General features: G+C 40.8%; 1 protein-coding gene across 1 annotated transcript in view; it reads right to left on the minus strand.

Annotated features, from left to right (window-relative positions):
• NTF3 (neurotrophin 3) overlaps positions 1–6,880 on the minus strand; it is a 52,574-nt gene extending 45,694 nt beyond the window's left edge. Inside the window, exon 1 of the mRNA XM_009094070.4 lies at positions 6,678–6,880. Within this exon, the coding sequence (XP_009092318.1) occupies positions 6,678–6,695 (18 nt within the window). The 5' untranslated portion in view covers positions 6,696–6,880. The remainder of the gene's footprint in view (positions 1–6,677) is intronic.
• Between the last annotated feature and the right edge of the window lie 15,962 nt (positions 6,881–22,842).

Raw genomic sequence — 22,842 nt, forward strand, 5'->3', positions numbered from 1 at the left:
TCAAAAGAAGTGGTTGGGCTTAAATTTCACACTCACAACCTGAATTCTTTTAGATACAAAATACTTCTTTCTTCTGCAGCTCTGTAGTTGCCTGTGAGTTACCTCTGACTGTATAGATTCAGACTTTTGGCAAACGTGTTTGATTTTTTTTGAAAGGCATTGCCTAGAAATATATATTTTTGAATTAACTAGATTCTCGCATTTTAAGATTAAACATGTAAAATCTATAGCAGGGTCAAACTCAAAATACAGGAATTTATTGCTGGAAGGTATGAAAGAGCAATTGAGAAGAAGCACATTTATTGCTGTGGTTCCATTATGGGCAACATGCACATTGGAAATGTTGAAGGAGTTGCTGCAATCTTACCCTGTGGGTTGCAATCCTTCCAGAGTGTTCATCACCTCTGGTGTAGGTTTTTTTTAACAGATAACACAGATAAGTTATTTAACAGATAAGTGGACTTTGCTCCACAGAATGCGTGCATTTTCATGGCTACACAAGCAGCGACTCCTGCTCTGCCTGATGGAAACGTGGAACAGCCTAACATCCTTCCCATGTGCCTTGAAATGCAACCACCAGGCTCTTTCTCTGTGCCTGAGATGACAACCAGCAAACTCAGTTTTGACATGTGCAGACTCACAGCCTTCCCTGATGCGGCAGCTCCATCATGCGTTCCCTCAGGTGGGAATTCCACACACAAACCCAGAGGCCAAGCTGGGAAAGACCCTTCCTCATGAGTGTGAAGAGGTGGAGAGGAGACAGAGGCAGGGAAAGATCAGAGAGGGAGGAGTACATGGTCCTGCTGTGATCTTTCAAGTGCTTGCTGCCCTGCGGGAAAGAACCACCTTTCCTGGCTTGCTGGTACTGTGTGAAGGAGAGAAGGAGACTCTGAACTGAACAGCATGCTTGAGTGAGGTTTTTTTTGTTCCTTGGGAAGTGCAATCTCCCTTGAGGTTTCCTGTAGAGGACTCCTCTTCCCCCATGGACTTAAGGCTTGTGATACAATCAGGAGCACAGCTGTGGATGTGGCTCCTAGCACTCATTTCACAACCTTGAAACTACTCCATATCCACCCTTAGCACTTGTCTCTTCACATGCACATCCCATCTGCCCCCTCAGATAGCGACTGATCCCCGCATCCCTCACTGACAAATGCATGAAGAGTCTCCCACACAGCAACAGCTGCCATCCCCCTCCATAAGCCCTTCCTGGACACCACCAGGAGATGCACACACACGGCAAGGCAAACATCTGCATGGACACCCAGAGGTTCCAGCCCCTTACAAGCAGATTTCTCTGGCTGTGTCCTGGCTGCAAAGGATGCAGGCAAGCAGAAATGCCCCACGTTCTCCACACTGAGCACAGCTCGTTCCTTCTTGCTTTGCTCCCTTTCCTGCAACAACCCATTGATCCCTTTCTCTTTTCTCAGCCAGCTGACAGGTTGATGCCACTATTTGATTTTTATTTTCCTAGTGGAGGGAGTAGAGTGATCAGAGATCAGGGGAACACTGGTGGCAGAGGGCTGAGCAGGCTGTGGTGTTTGGTATCAGCCCATCTGAATCCAGTGTCTGAGACTGCATCTCCCCCTCATGGACAACTGCTTCACCATCCCCTCCACCCACAGCCTACTATGGTGGGATGTTCACTCCTAGCAGAGAAGAAAGGTCCTTTGTGCAGACTGCAACGAGCTGCAAGAACTTCCAGGAAAAATTATCCTGCTGGAGAGCTTGAGCTGGACTCTGCAGTCGGAAACCAGTGTAAAATATGGGACAATGGGTTCCCAACACAACTTATGGCTGCATGAACACTAATTGCTTATCATTTCACAGGCTGCTAGCTTTTAGCAGAAATTTGCAATGAATAGAAAAGGGATCTACAAACCATGGTCCATGGGACTGATCTTATTTAAGGTCTGGCCTCAGAGGTTTCAACCTTGAAGTTTAGAGGTTCTGTGTGATTAGATTGACTTCTTCCAGTGCAAGTTCCACAGGATTACTCACATCTTCTCACCAGCTACACCAGCTATGGGTGGAAACAAGCACTTTCCTGCTCTGTGTAAAAGAACCCAAAGTCCTAGGTGAGCCACAAAATTTGCAGGTGTTTTTAGACCAGACTTGAAGAACAGCTGTTGTCTAATAATATAATGCAAATATAATATAAATAAATGCAATTGTTTTGAAGGGAAATAAGTTCCTAGTGCTTCTCTCTGACACCCAAGACATATCCTATGTTTTCAACCCTCAACCAGCTTCAAGCCATGGAGAAAGCCAGCATTTTCTTCTTTCCTTTGACTGACATCTGTAGTCCTTCTGAGCACTTCAGCCCAATGGTTGTTCATCCAAGAGCCCTTTTAATTTTTTCCAGAGAAACCTCTCTGCCCTTCATGCCAGCAGCAGTATTCAGAGGTTTTATGTGTGAAAATAAGGTGCATTGGTATGCTTCTGAATTAAATTTGTTTAAATATTGTAGTTAAATCTATTGGGATTCTCTAAGGATTATTCAGCATTCTTCATAAAAAGTCTGTAAAAAATCTCTAGAGGAGAGCCTGCCTGCTGTGCAAGTCATGCAGAAGGCAGGTACATCTAGAGCACATCAGGTTCTATTGCTACCCACACACCAAACCATTTTCCTGGTTAGTCATCCTTTCCTACCCTCCTTCTCAATGCAAACATTGCTTTCCTAGCACTCACAAAACTCACCCCTGGTGCTGGCCTTACGTAAGTTATTTCAACATGGAGAGCTGTGCCACGAATGCAGTGGACACGTGATGTTCCACTCAGCCTCTGGTAGCCACCCTGCACGTCAGCACGGCCTCCTGGGTGGCTCTCTGGGACTTCCACACAGGCCTTCATCCCTTACAGCAATCCAGGGCTCTTACACACCCCTCAGGGGTTTCAGCTTTTTCCTGGATTGTCCTCACCACCCACAACTCTGCCAGTTCCATAAGCACAGCACCCACTGAACATTTTCACTCCTGTCCCTCGCACGTTCCATGTATCCATGTGCCTATCACCAAGGTCTGTATGGATTTACCTGTGCCCTTGCACTGAACTCCCAATCTGCTCTCCTGGTGCACTGCATGCACCTAGGGCTCCTTGCACACTTAACCTCCCTCACAGCAAGAGGCAGATAACAAGAGATGCCTTAAGCATAAACTTTTTCTCACTCCTCATCACTCTCCCTTCCCTCATAAGTGGTTTTCCTTCTCCCAGACCCCACACCCAGGTCTGCAAGCCTCTCCTGTACTTCCCTCATTTCCTTTGAGCATGCTGTGTACACAAATCTCTCTTATCAGACACAACTTTTCCCTCCCTTCACCTTCCCTTGCACAGCCCTTGCAAGCAGGCACAGCCTGACAGGTCCCTTCCTCACTCTCACACTGCTGTGTGTCAACCCACACTGAGCTCCTCACCCCTCATAACAGGAACTGTCATTCCCATACACTTCCACCTCATGCCCTGCATCTCCCAACTCCACCCACCTCCCCACACACTTCACACTCTACTTTTGACCTCAGCACAGCCATGGGGCTTATACAGCCCTCCAGGTAGTTTTTCCTCTCATTCTTTCTCCTCCCACCCCTTTATATCTTTAGCCATTTCTCTACCAGCACATTTGTTCCATTCTCTCTTGCTGTTTCACTCAGCCAGTACCTACCACAGAGAAATAAGCACATTTGTTACGTCTGTTCCAACAGAAAATCGCTCCTTTTTGTTTATGTTCTCCTTCCACAGTCTTCCCACTATTCCTTGCTTGCTGTTCCTTGCCCCAACTTCTTCCCCTGTAACTTACTGCCTGTTCTGTCCCTGTGTTGCTCCTACTCCCCAGCAAAGAGGCATCCCCAGTTCTGCTGAGCAATCCACTGCACTTTTGCATGCTCCCTCTCTTTGCCAAGAAACACATCCCCAAATTTCCTTTCACTCTCTGCTCTCACCCTGTGTCTCTTCTAAACCACCTCTTTCCTAGGCATTACAGAGAATACAGCTCTTCATTTCATCCTCATTCATGCCTCCTACACTCCTTAATTTTTCTCATTGTCATGCTCCTCAAAACCTGCCATGGCTTTATATCCTTGCTCCAGTTCACCCTGTGACCTCCACTCTCTTGAATTTCCTCCCACCACTTCCCCAGGGCTTTTTACCCAGTTCTGTCTCTCCCTTGGAGGAAGGCAGCACACTCCAGCAGCCTTCCAGCCTGCTCTGAAATATCTCTAATTAATTACCCCTTCACATACTTACAGGACCCCTTTTCCCTCATCCCCTCATCACAACCTATCTCCATCCAGCTAATTTTTCCCTCTGTGTTCCTGTTCTCGGCCCATGTTTCCATCACCATGCAAGCCTTGCCTTTCATACTCTGATACCTTCCTTGTAAATACATCCCCATATCTATTTCTTGACAGAATCAAAGGTGTCTCCTTTTGACGCCCCCCACAAGCTTCATATAGCAGATTATTTTCCATACCTTTCTCCTAATAGCTAATACTTCACATTTTAACTCCTCCTCCAAACATCCTTTGTGCTTTCACCTTTCTCCCTCCACTCCCACTCCATACTCAACCTCCCCCTTGCAGACCCTACCATTGTTGTATGTCCCTTTCATATCCTCACCCAGCCTCCAGCCTGTACCTTTTCCCATCTCTCTCATGTTACTTCCTCTTATGAGCTCCTAAACTTTCTGACACCCACAAGGATCCTCTTTTTCCAGCTGATGTGCAGTAGTTTCCCTTTCAAGCTCACCACCTTTGCATATCTCACCTGCCATTATTACCCCAGTGCACAACAGAAACGTAGCACTTTATTTCTGCTGTATTACACCTTCCCTCCAGTTTTTATATACCTTTATATGCATCATTTCATTTTTTGTTCCCTGAAGAGAAAAACACTCCAACCGACAGCAGAACAATACAAACCAAACCCCTTAAACCTATGAGTTCTGCATACTTCAACACATATACAAAGCACCCCGCTACTGGCTCTGCTGGTACCTCCACTTCTCCCCATGTTTTGGCTCCACCTGCAATCATGCCTGGATTTTGTCCCCCCACCAAGCTTATACACGGAGTCCCTGGTATTTACACGTGTATCTCAGAGCAGTCTTCTTACTACCACCAGCTGGGACCATGCTGAACTCTTCCATTCTCTGCTGCTTTTGTCTGGCAGGGCTTTTTTTTTTTCTTTTTTTTTTCTTAATTCTTTTTTTTTCTTTTTCTTTTTCTTTCTTATTACTATTAGATTTTCCTTTTCCTTGCATCCCATTTATAGGTGCTTCTTGTTGTGCCACTTCTCTACTTGCAAGCTTGCACATATCAGGTATTTCTGTGCCTGAAAGTGCCTCCTCTACTTGTCTGGATATTTTCCTGAAGGCACAAATGCAAAGGCAAAACTTTACATACCGTTTGCACTCCTCATGCAACAAATCACACAAGCCAGAGAGCAAAGAGTGTTTTCTGAAACATTGTAGCTCACAACAATCCTCTGGACCATATAACACACATCCCTGTCTATTTAAAAAGGGGGGGAGGGGGAGAAGTAACCCCCCCCCCCCTTACACACACACACACACACACACACACACACACACACACACACACACAATCATCTCTAAATAAATGGTTTTGCAATATAGGAACAAGAGAATGTGCACATAGCAGCCCTATTCAATCCAAAATATCCATCTCTCCAGATACTGCATATTTATAGTTATAGCTTTTATATAGCTTTCCCGTTTATTTTAATGAAGGATTAAGAACTGATCAGAAAACTATCTCAACCATTCAAGGACTTTTTCCCCTCCTGGCTAAGAGCAGTTTGGTGTCTCCATAAGGACTCACCAGTAACTGACACTTTAAACTGCATTTCAGCTGTTTAGATGTGAAACAGCTTTCTATTTTGCTCTCTAGATGTGCATCTCCGTTGATTAGTTGTCTACTGTGTTCTTAGAAGGCACTCACCAAATGCTGAGAGCTACAATGTAAGAACAGTTTCCCTGCCATTCCAGCACAGAGTGAGTGTATCTTTTTCACCTAGACACAGATGTGCAGGGAATCTTGATCTCCAACTCTTCTCACATAATTTAATGTTTGGGTTTGAGGAGAATGAGGATTAATTCAAGGGTCATGAAGAGGGTTTCCAGTGTCTGGCATACACACAAAGTATGAAAGCTCCAGTGAAGCTGGTTACCTGCGGCAGGCAAGGTCTAGAAATTGGGAATTTTGGCTTTGCTTGTCACGGGCTCTAACTTTGCTGGAGGGTGAGCATGCTACGTGTGCTGAGGCTGGTTCTTACAATGCATGGTCAAGATTTTCAACCCCTTTTGTTATATCTGAACTTGCTGGTTTCCCTCTTAAGACAAAACCAAAAGTGCCCTTTGCTTTTGCCTCTTAAATCAGATTTCCTGTAGCACCTCGCATTTCTCCTCCGCCACTTTCTTTCCAGGGACCCGAACAACAGTGTGAGGAGCGGGAGGAGAGGGGAACCTCAGGACTGAAGAAAACTATAGGGCAAGTAGGGGTGAGGGAAGGAGGAGGCACAATGGGAAAGGCAACATTTGGGACACATCTACCACTTACAAGACCCCCACCTCCTCCCCATTATATTTCCTTTAAGGACCCCTCTCCCCCCCTCCCCTCCCCGCCCTCTTAGGACCCTATTAGAAAATGCCAAATTTCCCTTACCGTGGTAGGAGTAACCATGGCATCCGTGTGAATGTTTCCAGAAAAGTCGACATGAAGAGAAAGGTGGATGTAAATATGTTCATTCAAAGTCCCAAAGTTGGTCTGCTTGGGTTGTGGAGAGTTGCTCTATGGGAGAGGAGCCTTAAACTCTGAGCCCTGTGAACATAATCTGCTGATTATAACAAACCAGCTCAGCCAGATGGCTCTGTGCTTCGTGGATTAACCCCTTTATTGCCACACTCTGCTTTCCCTACCTACCATTTATAACAACCCTGCCTGCAAGGGGAAATTCAGCGAATGAGGCATTTTTTTGAAAACAGCAAAAAGAGTCTTTTCCCCCCTTTGTGCTCTAAAAAAAACCATCCTGTGCCTATTTTTCTTCCCCCCCCCACCCCCCCATATCTAATTGATGGTTTTATTCCTCTTCCTGGAAAAACCCCTTCATATTCTTAAGAACAGTATTAGCACCAGGGAACATTTTAGATAATTCTTTTGTTAAATCACCACCATCCCTCCCAGACTGCGATTCTCAGCAGAAGAGTATTTTACTGCAGGAATGTCTCTGTGTTTGCACTCTAATGGTCCATACACACCCCCCCCTTCCCGCCCCTCTGTCCTCCACGCTCCCTCTGTCTCCCACATACACACACATGCACACACTTTGCTCACACTGCCAGCATGTGCTGCTGTTTCTATCCGTGTTCACAAGTCACTGTAGGACATGTCAAGCAGGTGAAATAGAGACACAGAGCTACAGTGCCATAAGCCCCTCTCCCTTGCCCTGAATTCCCTTTTAATTTTTTTCCAGTTATTTGCAAATCTTTGACAAATTTATTTTTTCAGTCAGTATTTCTGTCAAGGATGTCACCTGCCATGACACAAAAATAAGTGCTGGGAGAAACACTCACTGTTAAGAACAGACCTTAGGATGGATTTGTGTACAGTTCCTCCTCTTTTGACTTGCAGATTCATCCATTAAGGATGGCAAGTGCCAAAAACATGGAAAGTTCATCAGCAACCAGCAGCGACTGGTTCCCAAACTTTTTATTTAGAGAGATCGCTCACAGAGATGGCTGATAAATTTAGCTGCATGCCTCTAAGTCTCCCTCTAAATTTACATGCTTAAGTCATCTTTCTTTTCTGTTTGATTTGAGCTTAATTGAGCAAGTCATAACCATAAGACCGTGGTCATATAAGATACGAGGTGACACTTTAAATCATAAGGGTCACCAGATTGTTTCCTTAAAGAATACTTTTACTAGCTCAATAAGTTTTTTCTGTTCCTGTTTAACCATGGATTTTTTTCTCTTTCCCTTTCCTGTTTAAAGATAATTAGCCCTCTCCTGCTGTCAAAGCTTTGTACCATCTCCTTTAAGACATTTTAATCTACCTGGAAAGTTGTCACAGTTTTATTGAAATATTTACCACCATAGACTGAAATACAGATGGTGCCATTAGTTGCAATTGTCCTTTCTCTGGATTTTTTCAAGCATAAAATGATCCCGTTTAGGGGATTCTGCAATTTAAATGGTCCTGTTGAGGGGATTCCACAATTTGTGTCTGTCTCAAAGTTCTGCATTTCTTGACCAGATGGAGAACAGAAGTCATCTTCCACCACCACCTCCTAAGAATTCTATACTAAAACTTTCTGCTCTGCCAATTAAAAAAAAAACCAAAAAAAAAAAAAAACAAAAAAAAAACAAAAAACCAAAAAAAAAAAACCCCACACCAACAAAAATCAAACCACCAAATAAACCAACAAACAAAAACCCAAAACTTCTCAAACTTGTATAACTCTAGTTCCAATGGTTTTTGTCTGACCCTGTTCCTGAATGCTGTTTCCATCTGATTTAGAGCTTTTTCAGCTAAAATGAGGGAACTCGAATTAAATCCCGTGCATCCCCCACCCAGCCCAAGTACTGCATTCAGATCTGAGAAATGCCTAAAATGTGACTCAGCTTTTAATCTCCTGAAATAGACAAACAGTGCTAGGAATAGAAAACTGTCCCGTGGCTGGTGAACGAATGTTCCTCTGAAGGTAGGCAAAGGGTTAAGCCTCTGAAGGCAGCCCTAGCCCGCGAACTTCACATTTGCAGTAGGGAAAAAAAAAAAAACCAAAAAAAAAAAAAAAAAAAAAAGCAGCAAAAGAAGAAGTCTAGAAGAAAATGACCTGGGCAGCAGGGCTGCTTACCTCTGATGGGAGGCAAACCACCCAGAGCTTGCACAAGTGGAGGGGTTTTGCTCTGTGTCTGGGTCTGTGGGCAATCAGACGCCTTGTAATTTGAGATGTGACACCTTAATCTTGCCAAATATGTGTGCACTGCAAAAAGCATTGTAGACAGCCTGTTTTCACAGCCAGGGAAAATGGAGACGTGCTAGGCCCTTGCTGTTTTCCAACCTTTCCCCTACCGATGTTTCTGTTGCTCTGAGGCTGCTTCTTTCTAGGTATTTCTACATCTCCAGCTGTTTTTCTGGGGGTGGGGTGGTTGTTTCCCTCATGCTAATCCTTAGCATAGATGGGTTTCTTTAGCACTTTAAGCAGGTTTCTGAATTCTTAATAAGAAGCAATCCAGCTCCCAAATGGTCACCTTATTTTATCTGTCACCCTTGGATCTGAGGTTCTGACATGGGGAAAAAAAAAAGAAAAAAAAAAGAAATAAAAATAAAAAAAAAAATTACTTTGAACAAGTCTCTGTTCTGTCTTGAAGAATCTGAAACATTGCTCAAAGCATGCTGGCGAAAGTAATCTTTGAATTCTGGGGATTTTAACTGGGATAATTAAAAGACATTGATCTGATTAATTAGGCACTTGACCAGACTTCAAAACATGTGATATTTTATATATTTTGAAGACATGCCTTTTTCTGTACATATTAGCAAATACCACTGTGATTTCATTTGATGATAAAAAATTGAATATTTATGGGCAAGACATGCATATGAGTATGCAAATGCATGAACATTTTATTGGGTTTAATGCATGCCTTGGGTTATTGTAAAAGCAAGGAGTATGTTTTATAATGGTTAGCTTTCACAACAGCACCACTTCGTGGTTGAATTCCCAAACAGATCCAAAAAAGGGGCTGTAGGGACTGTAGGGACAACACATGTGCCTCAGCAAGTCTGAGCAGTTCCCATGGTGGTTGGTTTTAATATCCATTGACAAAATGGACAGAAATATGTTCCAGCCATATGGTCCTCTCTTTTTGAAGATGGTGGGTTTAAAGTAAAGGCAAGAAAGAAGAAGTGGGAGGAGAAGACTAGGTCTGAGCATTTTGACCAACTGATATCTTCAGTATAGGAGGCTGTTCACCTTTCAAATGCCAAAATCACTTTTTTTCTAATTTTCAGAATTTTATAAAGAGCCTGAAAACATCTCTAGAATTTTTTTTTATACTTGAAATGTGCTGCAAATGTTTTTGTTGGAAGTGAAATGGAATCCAACAATCTTTTTATTTGGTGGTGGACAAAATAGAGATTATTTATTTAAACATTATTTGAATATTGTTTGAAGAATACCAATGGTATTTCAACGGTAATGCCATTTCAGAGCTGAAGAAATTTCTGAAACCTCACTGGCATCCTCACTTGCACCCAGGCTAGGCAAACAAGAAGTATTAGAAAGAATTTCCAAGCATGGTTCACAGAGAACTTCAAGCTTACTTTTGTTGCACATTTCTTGGAAAGTTTTCTTCTGCAGCTTTCCCTCTTTCTTAAAAATAGTTAGGACAACTCATAACAATTAACATAGATCAAAGATGACACAGTGTAAAATGTGTACCCAGAGCTGTAGGCATGCTAGGAGGGAGGATGGAAATAATGCTCATAAAAAAGCAGGAATTCTGGGCACACCCTGAAAACCATTATTCTTCAGAGCTTTTTCTAAAAAAAAAGGCACTTTACAGAGTCAGCTTTTATGCAGTTCACCTTCAGACCTATTTACTTGGCAGAGAATTAGCAAAGTGAGATTAAATGAGATAATAATAATAGTATTAATTAAAATAACATCCAGATGCACTAAAATGCACCCAGGAAGTACAACTATAATAACTTTCTAGAGAAGACCTGGAAAATGATAGAAGAAATTATTTAATGTGTCATGTAGTTTAAAATATGGTGAAAAACCCCCAGAGAGTAAAGAATCAGTGAGGACTCACAAGGCTGTAAGAGATCCTTGCCAGGGTAAGGGCAGGTCTAGGTGTTCTTTCTCCCCCCATCTCTGCTATGACTACATAACTTACGCATCACAGAAAGCAAATATGTTCAGGAACGTCTTGTACTCAGAACGCTGGCATAGCTTTTGAAGAAAACTTCCCAGTGAAAGCCTTCAGGATGTTTCCACTACATATTCATATGACTTGGTTTGAGACACTTAATGTCTTTATCATGGGGAAATTTTCCCACAGGGAGGTCACCACCACAGTACTGGTTTTCCCTCCTGGACTGGTGCTTCTGCACCTTTCAGGTGCAGTGGAATTGTAATAGCTGGAGCAGGTTGAAAGAGGATGAAAGAAAGGACAACAAATTTATGTTTTTCAAAATAAAGATAAAAATAAATACAAGTCAAGCAGTTCCAAGCGTAAGGGGCTTAGAGCATTGCGGGTCTGGCATCTGTTGGATCCAAGCAGGCTGCCTATCACTGAAATGAAAGGCTCGGTTCCACACCACATGTCCAGGAAATATGTCCTGACCCATGTGTTTATTCCTACTCTTAGTGTCAAATACCGGTGCTCTTCTGAATGGTCACTACCAGAAGAAATAGAAAATAGAGCAAAGCAAAGCAAATAAAGGTTGCATAGTGAAACACTCTACGAAAAGAGAAGCTCATTCATTTGCAAGCAGCTACTAAAGCTGGTGTAACAATGGGCAATGATATTTTGCATAAACTAATCTAGTTAACATTCTTCCTTTTGTCTGCTGGAATAGAAAATGTTTTGGTTCAAAGTAGAGCTGACAAAGTGTATTTAACATCAGAAGTCAGCTTGTTGAAGCCAATGGGACATTTCTCAGTGCTGGCTTGCATCCCCTGTAGTTAATATTTGTGTGTTGTGTCCTTACAAGGCAATTTTATTTGAATTAAAGCAACTTTTATTTAAACTTTTTATATAATGGATGCTGATGCCCATTTTGCTGAGCTTCTAGATTTTAATTTCCTAAAACCTTAGTGTGAAATCACATCAACTGGAGGAGGGGCAGGGCAGCCAAATGGATCAATTTTCAGGCAGCCAAAAACTGAAAGTCCCATTTGAGTCAATGCAGATGTACAGGCAGGGGGTTTGAAACAATTCTGGGCCAAAGTGTGCTCTCTGTCCATCCTAGACCATTTTTAAAAAAATTTTGTGGTTTTTTTTTTCTTTTTCCTATATAACACATTTCCCAAGCTTAGTACACACATGTAACTAAGAAGTGTTTGAGGGCCTATAGGTAAAAAATTTAATGCATTTTTCTATAGTATTAAGTTTAAGCTCAGTGGGGTTGTCTGTCAGCTAGTTAGGCAGTCCCTGGATTGATTTGGGACTCTTTCAAATGATGGTGTCCCCAGAATCTTCCCCAGCACCACAGGCTTGGCAGCTGAATCATTCCAGCCCCATTCCCCAGTGGGATGCTCCTTCCCTCCTACGGGCAAGGGATGTGCTGATGCTCTGCATCCAGCACAAGACATGGATCAAGGGATCAAGGAAGCACAACAGAGTCAAAACCACTCCTTAGGAGCTGTGTGAGCGGGCAATGGAGTCTTTTGCATGCTCAGAGCCTTTTCTTAACATCAATTCAAAGAAAGAGATTACCTTTTTCTTTCATTGCAGTGCATATCATTTTTAAAACCAAGTAAACAGACAAATGTTTTTCACCCACATTCCATTCTTCCCAGTTTTATTTGGAAGAACAAATTCATCCTGTTGGGAATCAAGTGTGATCAGGAAAAAAGCAAAGGCATGGAGGCTTTTAAAATTATAATTTCTTTTTAGTCCAAAGACTTTATGGCTTTTGACCCCATCTCTCATCATGGAAGTAGTGGGTAAAAAAAGAGGCTGGATGGAAAAGTCCAGCATGTTTTTTTTTATTGAATCACACTACTGACACTTGGGACTGATTGTGCTTCAGGCTGTCCATGTCTGGAGCTAAGATTAGGCTAAGTTCTTAGTTTATAAGGAAATCTTTTCCCTTCTGAGGAGGCTCATGCCAAATTCTGTTCTGCTACATGTGCGTGGCAAATCTCTCTCTTCCAAAATATCATCAATGTTTAACCCACGCCTGTGGTTGTGTAAAAGGTTCCTACTTGCATGCTTTGCTGTATGTCCCGTGTCTCATACCAGTTCTGCAGCTGAGCCATTCCTTTATCAAGGACCAGAATAGCAACTGAGGTTTCTGCCCTGCATCGGAGGCGAATGAAGAAATCATGTGTTGAGCAGAGGACAGAGAGACTGTTTATTGCAGGAAAATGGGGATGGTCACACAATCATCCCTGACAGACACAGCCTAATCCATGAGTCATACAAGCTTGGTCACACAAGCAACAATAGGAAAATTTATGAGGCTTTAGGACTGTTATGAAGTTATGGCATGTATGTTCTCTCCAGCGCATATGCTGGATTCAATTTTTATCTTTCCTTTAGCAATTCATTTGATGGCTAAGAAATTCCTGCTGGAGGCAATTCCCCACTATGGCTTGTCTCAGGAGCCAGCAGTGTTTGTTAAACACAGCCTCTGTCCCTGAAAGCTCTGCCTTTGATATAAAGCAAGGCATCATTATGCTGTGGAATTGCTTGAAATGTCTGTAAGGAGTTGAATCTAAAGGTATTTGTGGCACTGTCTATAGTCTAAGGAAGCATCTTGGCTTTCCCTTAATTATCATGGTGTCTGCCTAAGCATTTTGAAGTGAATGAGATGAAATTTTTATCCTGAGTGAATAAAACTCATTTGCACAGCTATATCTTCTGAAATTAGAGATTATTCCTGCCTCAAGGCAGAGTCAGTGTTACAGTCAGACCATAGCTGATAGAGACAGATATTTTGGGTCTCATTAACCCCAAATAAAGCAAAACTCCAGGAATCTCTGACTTCTTTATGGAAATACGATGATACTAGGCCCAGAATTTTAAACAAATAATCACTCCTTTAAATCTGTCTATACCAATCTCCATATCCTCAGAGATTAGTTTGCTTTCTTCATTGTACCTTCGTACCTCCCCTGTATCTTCCCTTAATTTTTGAAAATTTCCCTTTCTTTTATGTGTGACTTCTATTTTTTGAAATACCTCAAAAAAGAATGGATGTTGCACTGTATCTAACCAGATGACAGATCTGAGGGTCCTACTGAGCCAGTAAAGTGAGAAAATATCACAAAATCCTAAAAATGCCCAGCTAGAGTCTACAAATTTCCTAGCATGCAATGCAGTTTTAAGTCATCCCCCCACACAGAGGTTTTTGTCCTGTGATACCTACAGCAAGTGGGAATTGCTTCACTTGGGAAAGACTGACCATGCAGCATGCCTTGCTTTGCACTGAGAGAAATGCCACATGTCAGTTCTGCTGCAGTCTCAAGCTCTTTAAGGCAAATTCCATGCTCCACCATGTTTTTCCAGGGATGAGATCCTGAGTCAGCTCAAAATAATGAAGAACATGCAAAATTTCTGTGTGATTATGCTTGTGCTGCTTGTTAAATGCAGTAGATGTGTCCCTGCTCACACAGAAATGGCTTGTGCTATTAAAACACCCCGCACAAGACACTGCTGTGGAGCTTGGACAGCCATCAGTGGTCAGTCTCATGGATGGCTGTGTAGGATGCACTGAAAGGACTCCTAAACACTGGAATGGGCTTCCCAGTGAGGTGATGGAGTTCCCATCCCTAGAGGTGTCCAAGAAAAACCCGGATGCGGCACTCAGTACTCTGGTTTAGTTGACATAGTTGTATTTGGCCACAGGTTGGACTGGGTGACCTTGGAGGCCTTTCTCAACCTCAGTGATTCTGTGACTCTGTGCTTCTTTCTATAGGCCTGATCTATTCTTTTAGTTGCTGTGCAGGCCACTATCACTGACCTCTTTTTCCAGAAAATTCCACCTCCCTGTGCTCTGCACTTGTGGCTTTGCAGGTATAATACGAGGGTGGGGTCCCAGCTAAAGTTTTAACACATCACCTACCCTTTTATAACAGCAGTTCTGGGGTTTGTGGGAAAAAAAGCGGAGTAGTAGCATATAGGAAGTGGGAGGCCGACAAAAGACAAAGAAGGAATGGAAGAGCTGGTTGGAAAAGTAAATAGGACTGAAAAGAACAAGAATAGCTGCAGTCAGAGGAACTAAAAGAAACAAAGATAACACTTCTTGCAATCTGGGGCGATAAAATAATTTCAACATGCAGAGGAAGGTAATAAGTTATGGTTTTACCTCTTCTACAATGGCCTGAGGCATAATCACTTCTGCAATTATTTACCCTGCAGCCTACTCAGGCCAGTTGTTAAAAGCTATAATTCAAGAGTCATCCTCTCAACTCAAAAATGCACCCAGAGTCCAGCTCTGATATGAAATCATAGTCTTTTACCAGTGCTCCCAGATTATCACAAACATTTGATATTGGATGTTTTCAAATCTCAAGTGAGATGTTTGTTTTGCTACTGTATTTTAACAACAACAACAACAAAACAAACACCAAAAAACAAAAAACAGAAAAAAACCCAAACCAAAACACCAACACATTGTCCCAAAAAACAACCAAAAAAAGCCCAAACAAACAAAAAAAAAAATCCCTACCAAAAAACTCCACAACAGTTTTGTTTCTGTGAAACAAAGAAGCAAACAAAAATATTTCAATAATATTTTCCCTGAGGAAAAGTTTCTACTACTGAAATTTCTACTTTACAGATTTTTTTGTTTTTGAAACTTTTGTACTCCAAAGGATTCAGTTTTTAAAATCCACTTACAATCTCAAAAGTTATCAGTTAGATTAATCTGGATCAGATACTAAACCAGTGTTCATTCACTGTTTTAAGCTAAAAGTCCAGAAAACTTTGCTACTACAATACTTGCCTTATATGTATGTATTAATTGCAAAAAAATTTAATTAATAGATTTCCACACAGTATGAAAATGTTAACACCCTTTTAATGACTTTCTTCTGGCTTGGTGCAGTGGAAATGATGCAGGAAATCTGATAGTGAATATTTTGTAATAACTTCTCCTGAAGAAGACCCACGCCATTGGGCACTCCAAAAGATTCAAGCTAAAAGTCCACTTTGCAACTTTGCAAACATGGATTAAGCACTGGAGCTCCTTTGTTCTGGATGGATATGACTTAGACAACACAAGCAGAAAACCTTGAGAGATCACAGTTTAGCAACTGAAGGGATCTACAAATGGTCCTTTCTGGTTTTGCTGTGAAGAGCCAAAATAATATATATATATATATAATATATATATATAATATATATATATATTTTGTTGTTGTTGTTGATTGATTTTTTTTTTTTTTTTTTTTTTTTGTTACTCCTCTGTGCCTGCCAATATCATACACAGGGTAGGCAAGACTAACATTTGGTATCAGAGGTTAACATAACAAGAGTGGAAAAGCACGCTTCAGCTCCCAGGGACATGGATAAACACTTTCCCTCGCTGGCAGCTGCCTGCACTGCTGGGAAATATCCGTGCCTTTGCTCTGGGCTAGTGGAGGAAAGACACAGAACAAAAAGGCCTTTTTCTTCCACTAGATATTATTGTGAGAGTCTTCTGGCTTGGTGAGTATGAAGGAGGTTTTACTGATCCTTTCACTGCTCTGTGAACAGCAGAGAGGTAAAATGATTGATCCCTTCATCAAATTTTAAGCAGTCCAGAAGCTCTCTTTGTGCTCCAAAGTTAAAACCCGCTAAGAATAAAATTGCTTTACACCCTGCTGAAAACCAAATCAATAAAACTGGTGAACCCAATGGAATTTCTTGTTCATATTATACCTCCTCTTCATTACTAGACTGATTCAGAAGAAACTCTAACATAAATTGGATTCTTGCCTTGCACTACTTGTCTGAATGTCAATGAAAACCATGACATTTTTTTCAGGAAAAAAAAAAAGAGTTTTCCTCAAGCTTTTTTGATTGTTTACTGGAGGAAGAAAAAAACAAAAAATAAAATAAATTAAAATAAGAAAGCTAGATAAATAGAAATATATTAGTTATATTAAAATATTATATTAGTTTTATATAGTTATATTAAAACATTAAAACTATATATTTTAAGCAGAATTGCTCTTCTGGGTTTGTTTCACATTAATCAAGGTCTCTTTCTCCCTTTTAATCTACAATATTCCCGGGAGTTGTGGTTCAGGTTATCTCACAATACAAGCTTCCTATGCAGGCCAAACTGATCGCATTGATGATATTTAACCCTGAGATCAGCAAAAATGTTGGTGACAGATATCAGAGGGGTAAACTGTACCTCAGTTCAGTTCTCAACAGTCTCAAAAGCATAAAGAATGATGATTTTCTGCCTCTAATTTCTCATTATATGAATGAGAAATGTTTGGTCTCTTTGAACAAATGTAAAGCAAATTTTACTCGTATAGATTTCATAAAGTCAAATACTCTATTGAAATGTTACAAATAGTACTTCTGATTCATTTCTCTACATGAATTTATTTGTATTCTCTTTTAGCAGCAGTTCCAAAATTTTGGGAGTTTTACACCTTAAATGTTTTGCAATTTCTGAATAGCATTAATAACTTTACAATTTGAATCTTATTTTTTGCCTTTTTTTGTTCTCCTTTAAAAGTGGATGTTTTCTTTTTCCTTAGCCCACAGATCTTTGCATTCCATTCCTTTAAGCTTTTGCCTTTATCTTTCTAGAGATTTTCCCCCCCTTCTAATTAAAACAAAATGACAAAACCTCAAGAGAGTGCTTGGAGGCATTAGAAGATGTTTTAGAAAGGTGCTAAGCTGTGTTAGATCAACAGCAGCTGTTTCTTTTGCTTCAGTGCAGCTACAAGAATTTATAGCATTAAAATTTACACACTTTTACTTGTATTCCCTGAAAAAACAACTGGCTAAGCTTTTCCCTCTCTAAACGCAACATCAAAATTTTGCAAAGAAATTATTTCTTTGTAAGAATTGAAGAAGCTGAGGATTCAATTTAAAGAGTATTGATTTATTACTGGTGAAGATCTTTGTTTTTCCAGCATTCTGACCTCTGAACTCCTTTTCCTTGGCACTCCCACGATTTTTGTCTTCTTTTAGTGCTGAGCAGGTGAGCTTAAAAAACTACCTGGCAACTTTCAAAGGTCTATTTCTATTATTTCTATTTCTATTTCTATTTCTATTTCTATTTCTATTTCTATTTCTATTTATTTTTCTATTTATTTTTCTATTTCTATTTCATTATCATGCCTTCCAGTGATGACAAACTAGTGGCTGTTTGGCCCTCAACAAGTAATTATATCTTTTAAAATACTGATTTTAAAAGAGTACTCATAGGCAGCTTATACATGTATACATCTCACTTGAGATTACAGCAAATATATATATTGATGTATATAACATATATACAGGGCTATTAAAGGTAACTGTACTTAAATCTAACTATTTCTTCTGCTTATAATGTTTATATTCTTGACTCTTCCCTGCACATTACCCATGCCTTAAATTCACTGATCAATATGGGTAAGGAAATGCAAACATTCCAATTTTAAAGGTGAAGACATAGTTAAATAATCTGCAGCATATTATTCCATGGGAAGACTAAATTAGAAGCTGATAGGAGCTGAAAAGTGTCATGGGATGGACAAAGGAAGGAGATAACACCAAGTGGTTGGTCCCTGCTGCTGTTGGGGATGGTGCCAAAGCTCTCAAAATATTCCTGGTAGATTCTTGCAGCACCTCCAAATTTCACCCAGCATTGGAGATGAATGTGATCCAAGTGAATCAAAGAAGAACAAACCACCCCTGGCTAGCTGGAAGCTGGCAGGAGTCCCATCCATTGACTCAGCTGCGGCCCAGTGAGCAGGTTTGACTCAAAACATTGTGCTGCTGTTGTTGGCACAGGGATGGAGCAGGAGCCAGCGAGCACTCGGTGTAATCACCGCTCCAGCCCCGGATTGGTTTTCCATAAACAAACCCTAGGCCCAGCCATGGGGAGTCACTTCAGTCCTCTGTGGGGGTCACTTCACTCAGCTGTTGCTCTGGCTGTGGGAAGGTCCCTCGCCCCATTGAACCAGGGGTTTGCAGTAGTGAAATCACAACAAAACACTTCAGATTTAACAGAAGGGCTCAGCATCCTGCAGGATCACCTCCTGCAGTAGCCAAATTCAATTAAAGACCAAAACCCAGGTTACTTCCAAAGGAGTGTGTGTATTTTTACCAGCATAGCCAAGAGGGGAGCTCAACCCTCTTTGGTGAGACTCTTCAAGATATCTACAAGTGTCTAAGTTTAAAAACAGAGTAGGAAAAAACAAACTGCGGGAAATTGGCTCAGAGGTTCTCTGTGGAAGCTCCAAGCAACTTGGTCTTCTCACTCGCCAAAAAAAGAGGTCAAGACTGTCCCAGCCCCTTGTCTATGTGGCCATAATCCTGAGACTGTGACATTCTGACATGACAAGAAGACATGGCCTTAAGCTGCACTGGAGGAGGTTCAGGTTGGACACCAGGGGGAATTTCTTCCTAGAAAGGGCTGATAAACATTGGAAGGAAGGTGGTAGAGTCCCTATCCCTGGAAGTGTCCAAGGAACGCCTGGATGGGGCACTCAGTGCCGTGGTCTGGTTGAAGCACTGGGGATCAGTCACAGGTTGGGCTCAATGACCTTGGAATTCTTTCCCAACCTCACTGATCCAGTAATTCTATGTTTGAGGGTGAGTCCCCAGCAGTTTTTTCCCTTAGGAAAAAGGAGAAGCCAAGTCATCCTTTAGGGAAGGCTTTTTACTCTGTAAGAAAAGAAAGCACAGGCTTCTTCAGGTTTGATTCCTTTATCACAAATTATGCCCAAGGAAAATTTAACAAAAGGAACTCCAAGGTCATTCATGGTCAACTTGATGTGCAGAAGTGGATTTCCAAATTTTGATCTGTGTTATTCTGCCTACCTTCTCCCAGCTATAAAGTCAATCCTTAAAGACTTTTTTTACCTAAAAAAACAGCAAATAAGCAACATTTTTGCTATAAATACATTAACTATGAATTTTAATAAATGTAAATATTAATTACCTCTAAATCCACATAGTTGTAAATGTAAAGGGATTAATAGTGCATTGATAGTATTACATTTATTTTAAATAAACACATTTATTACATAAAAAATACATTTAAATAATATTTATGCATTTTTTCTTTTATATATATATATATATATATATATATATATATTCTTTCTCTGACTACTCTCTTATCTTTCTGTGTGGTTAACAAGTGCAGAAACCTATTTGTGTTAATTTACCCTATATCCACAGTCCCTAAACTCTAGATCCTAACTCAGTCTCAAAACACTCTGTTTAAATTCCTAACACTATCCTGATTTACAGCAGCTTTACAGAGGATCTCCCTTACTGTATACCTTAATTAAAACAAAAAACCTTAAAAACAAAACAATAAAACCAAACAAACCAAACCAAAACATTAAAATCCAATCCCTCCCTCCCCCAAAAAATCTCTCAATAAAGTTCCCAAATTAAATCAAAATAAAAAACATGGAGAAGGGCTGATATTTCTATGTTAATTGTAAAGAAAAAGTGATGGACTCAATAATACGAGAAAAATAGCAAAATTCAAAGCAAGTTGTCTGGATTTCACATGTCCAGGGGAGCTGAAGGATACTTAATCCTTTATTTCTCCAAACGTTTTTAAAACAAAAAAAGCCCAAACCAGTAAAGAGTAAGACATATCAAATGTGATTTGATGCTAAAATTATGACCAAGAATGGGGTAAAATATCACAATGCTACCATGGCGCATCTCATCTTTCAGACCTCAGAACACGGGAAAATGAGTTATTAAACTATTTTTTTTCCAAACTGGGGGGTCTCAGTCTTGTTTTTGTAGAAGACTTCAACCTGTCTGATTCTTTCACACCAGTGTGAGTTTCCTATGTATTGCTACTAAGTTGTGATATCCTGTATATTTTTTTGTCCCAATCTGTGATATCCTCGCTCAGTCTGTCTCAAAAAGAAAGATTTAGATAATAAAAAAATTATCAAGATTTTTTTCTCTTCTGTAATTACTGACCTTGTCAAGGAAAAGTATTAAAAATCCTTCTCCTTAAATTGCAAACTGAGTTAAAATGCCTGTTTTCACATGTCTATTGTTTTTAGATATTTTCTTTTAATTCTTTAGACTGGTTTGATTTTTTTTCCCACTCCTGTACTTTAGAAAGTTATGTAGATTAATTGTGAATTAAGACATTCTTAAATTCATCTTCCTGCTATAACAAATACCCAGCTTGCCAGGGAAACTGAAACCAGGGAAATCAGCAGAGCCAGTAATGACAATGGAAGGACAATTCCCATTCCCCTTTTTACAGAAAGAGTGTCAAATGTCTTTGTTCTATGCCTGCACAGGAGGTTTCTTTTGGAGGTTTCTTTTCTATTCTTCCTTCATTTTATACTCAAACACACACAGACAAATCCTTGGCTCCAACATTTTGAGAAAAAATGGAGAATATTTGAGGCCCAAATAAGTTAAGATGGAGATTAATATCTTGGTGTTTTTAAAAACCCATACAAAGCAGATTAAATTTCTTACTGTCCTAATCAGAAATCGTCAATATTTGTGAGCTTGGCCTTATAAAAATTTAGGCTTAATTTGAAAACATATCTGATTATATTCTTCTAAGGGTTTCAGTTTCCATCAGTCTTAAAATGGACTTTACTCTTTATTTCCATTAAAATGCAAGTACATTATGGTTAACTGGATTTCTAAATGTGTTACTGAAGAAGTCTGGGGATGTTCTTGAGGATGGACATATCCTGTCAAAAAGTCTTTCTGAAATATGCTTTACCCAGATAAAACTTCTGTTTTCCATCATTTGGGTTCAAATTTGGATGTTTTTGAATTTTTGATCACCTCTGCAGGGCTGGGTCCTTGGACATGCACAAATTCCAAGCTGCAGTGACAAGCACATTGAGCAGCATCCAGGTTAGGAAAGAAATGTGACATTAAAATTCCCCACACAGGAATTGCTGTCTGTTGTTCAACAGCCAGGCATGAGAACATTTAATTTCACATTAATGTGCAAAGGGATGATGGGAGTGAGGGGAGAGTCCTCTACAGCATTCTTTTCCATGGGGCTGGGAAATGGGATACAGGAATGAAGGTTAAAGCTGAGACTCCTGAGCTGGGGAAGGAGCTGAGTGCCAGCCCAGGGATGACACGCTTAATGTGAGGCATTCTTCTCAGTGGGAAGACTTTGGCACACATTCCAGAGAGGCTCGAGCTGGCATTGCAACTTGAAAATATCACAGCCCCTCACAGTTTGAGAGGGTACTTAAATTGACACACTGGCTCCCTTCCAGGAATATTAGAGCATATTAGTAGAAAGGCAAGGATTTCCTTTCTAAGAAGTCATTGTAATTTTCTGTAATTCAAGACGTAGCCAAAAATGGGCACAAAGTTGCAGTGTATAGCTGCAGCCCTTTATGACTCAGTTTTTCATACCATATCCAAACAGAGGGACACGCTGCTGTCAGAACACGCTGGACTTTTTATCCAAGTCTCCCTATTTCTCTTGTCATAACATCCTGGACTCAAGGAGATGTTTGAAAGCCATTGCCAGCTGAGCTTCTCCTGTTGCTGGCAGGGCATCCCTGTTTCCCTCCACCCAGGAGTCAGGGAAAGCCTGCAGGTATCCATCTTCTTTCCTGCCATCTTCTTAACTGCTAACATCAACTCCCACCACTGATTTCTGCCTACATGGGAGGTGAGCTCAGGCAGCTCATAAATTTATGCTTCAGTGATTTCCTCTGTTTTGTAATTAGACTCCCATTCATTAAATAAATCAAATGCACATGCTGTCTTCTGGCTCAGGAGTGGCAAAGCAGGTACGCGGAAAGCTTGCAGCACTCTCTCCCCTGCTTCCACAGCCAGGCTGCAGGGTCCCAGCAAATGGGAGGTATCCAGGGATTTGCTCTGAGGGGAGCTGCTCCAACAATTCAGCACAAGATACCAAACCTGCCAACACATCAGTGGTGTGATGCTTTCACCCTTCCATG

The sequence above is a fragment of the Serinus canaria genome, chromosome 1A, assembly GCF_022539315.1.
Source record: "Serinus canaria isolate serCan28SL12 chromosome 1A, serCan2020, whole genome shotgun sequence".
NCBI classification, from domain to species: Eukaryota; Metazoa; Chordata; class Aves; order Passeriformes; family Fringillidae; genus Serinus; species Serinus canaria.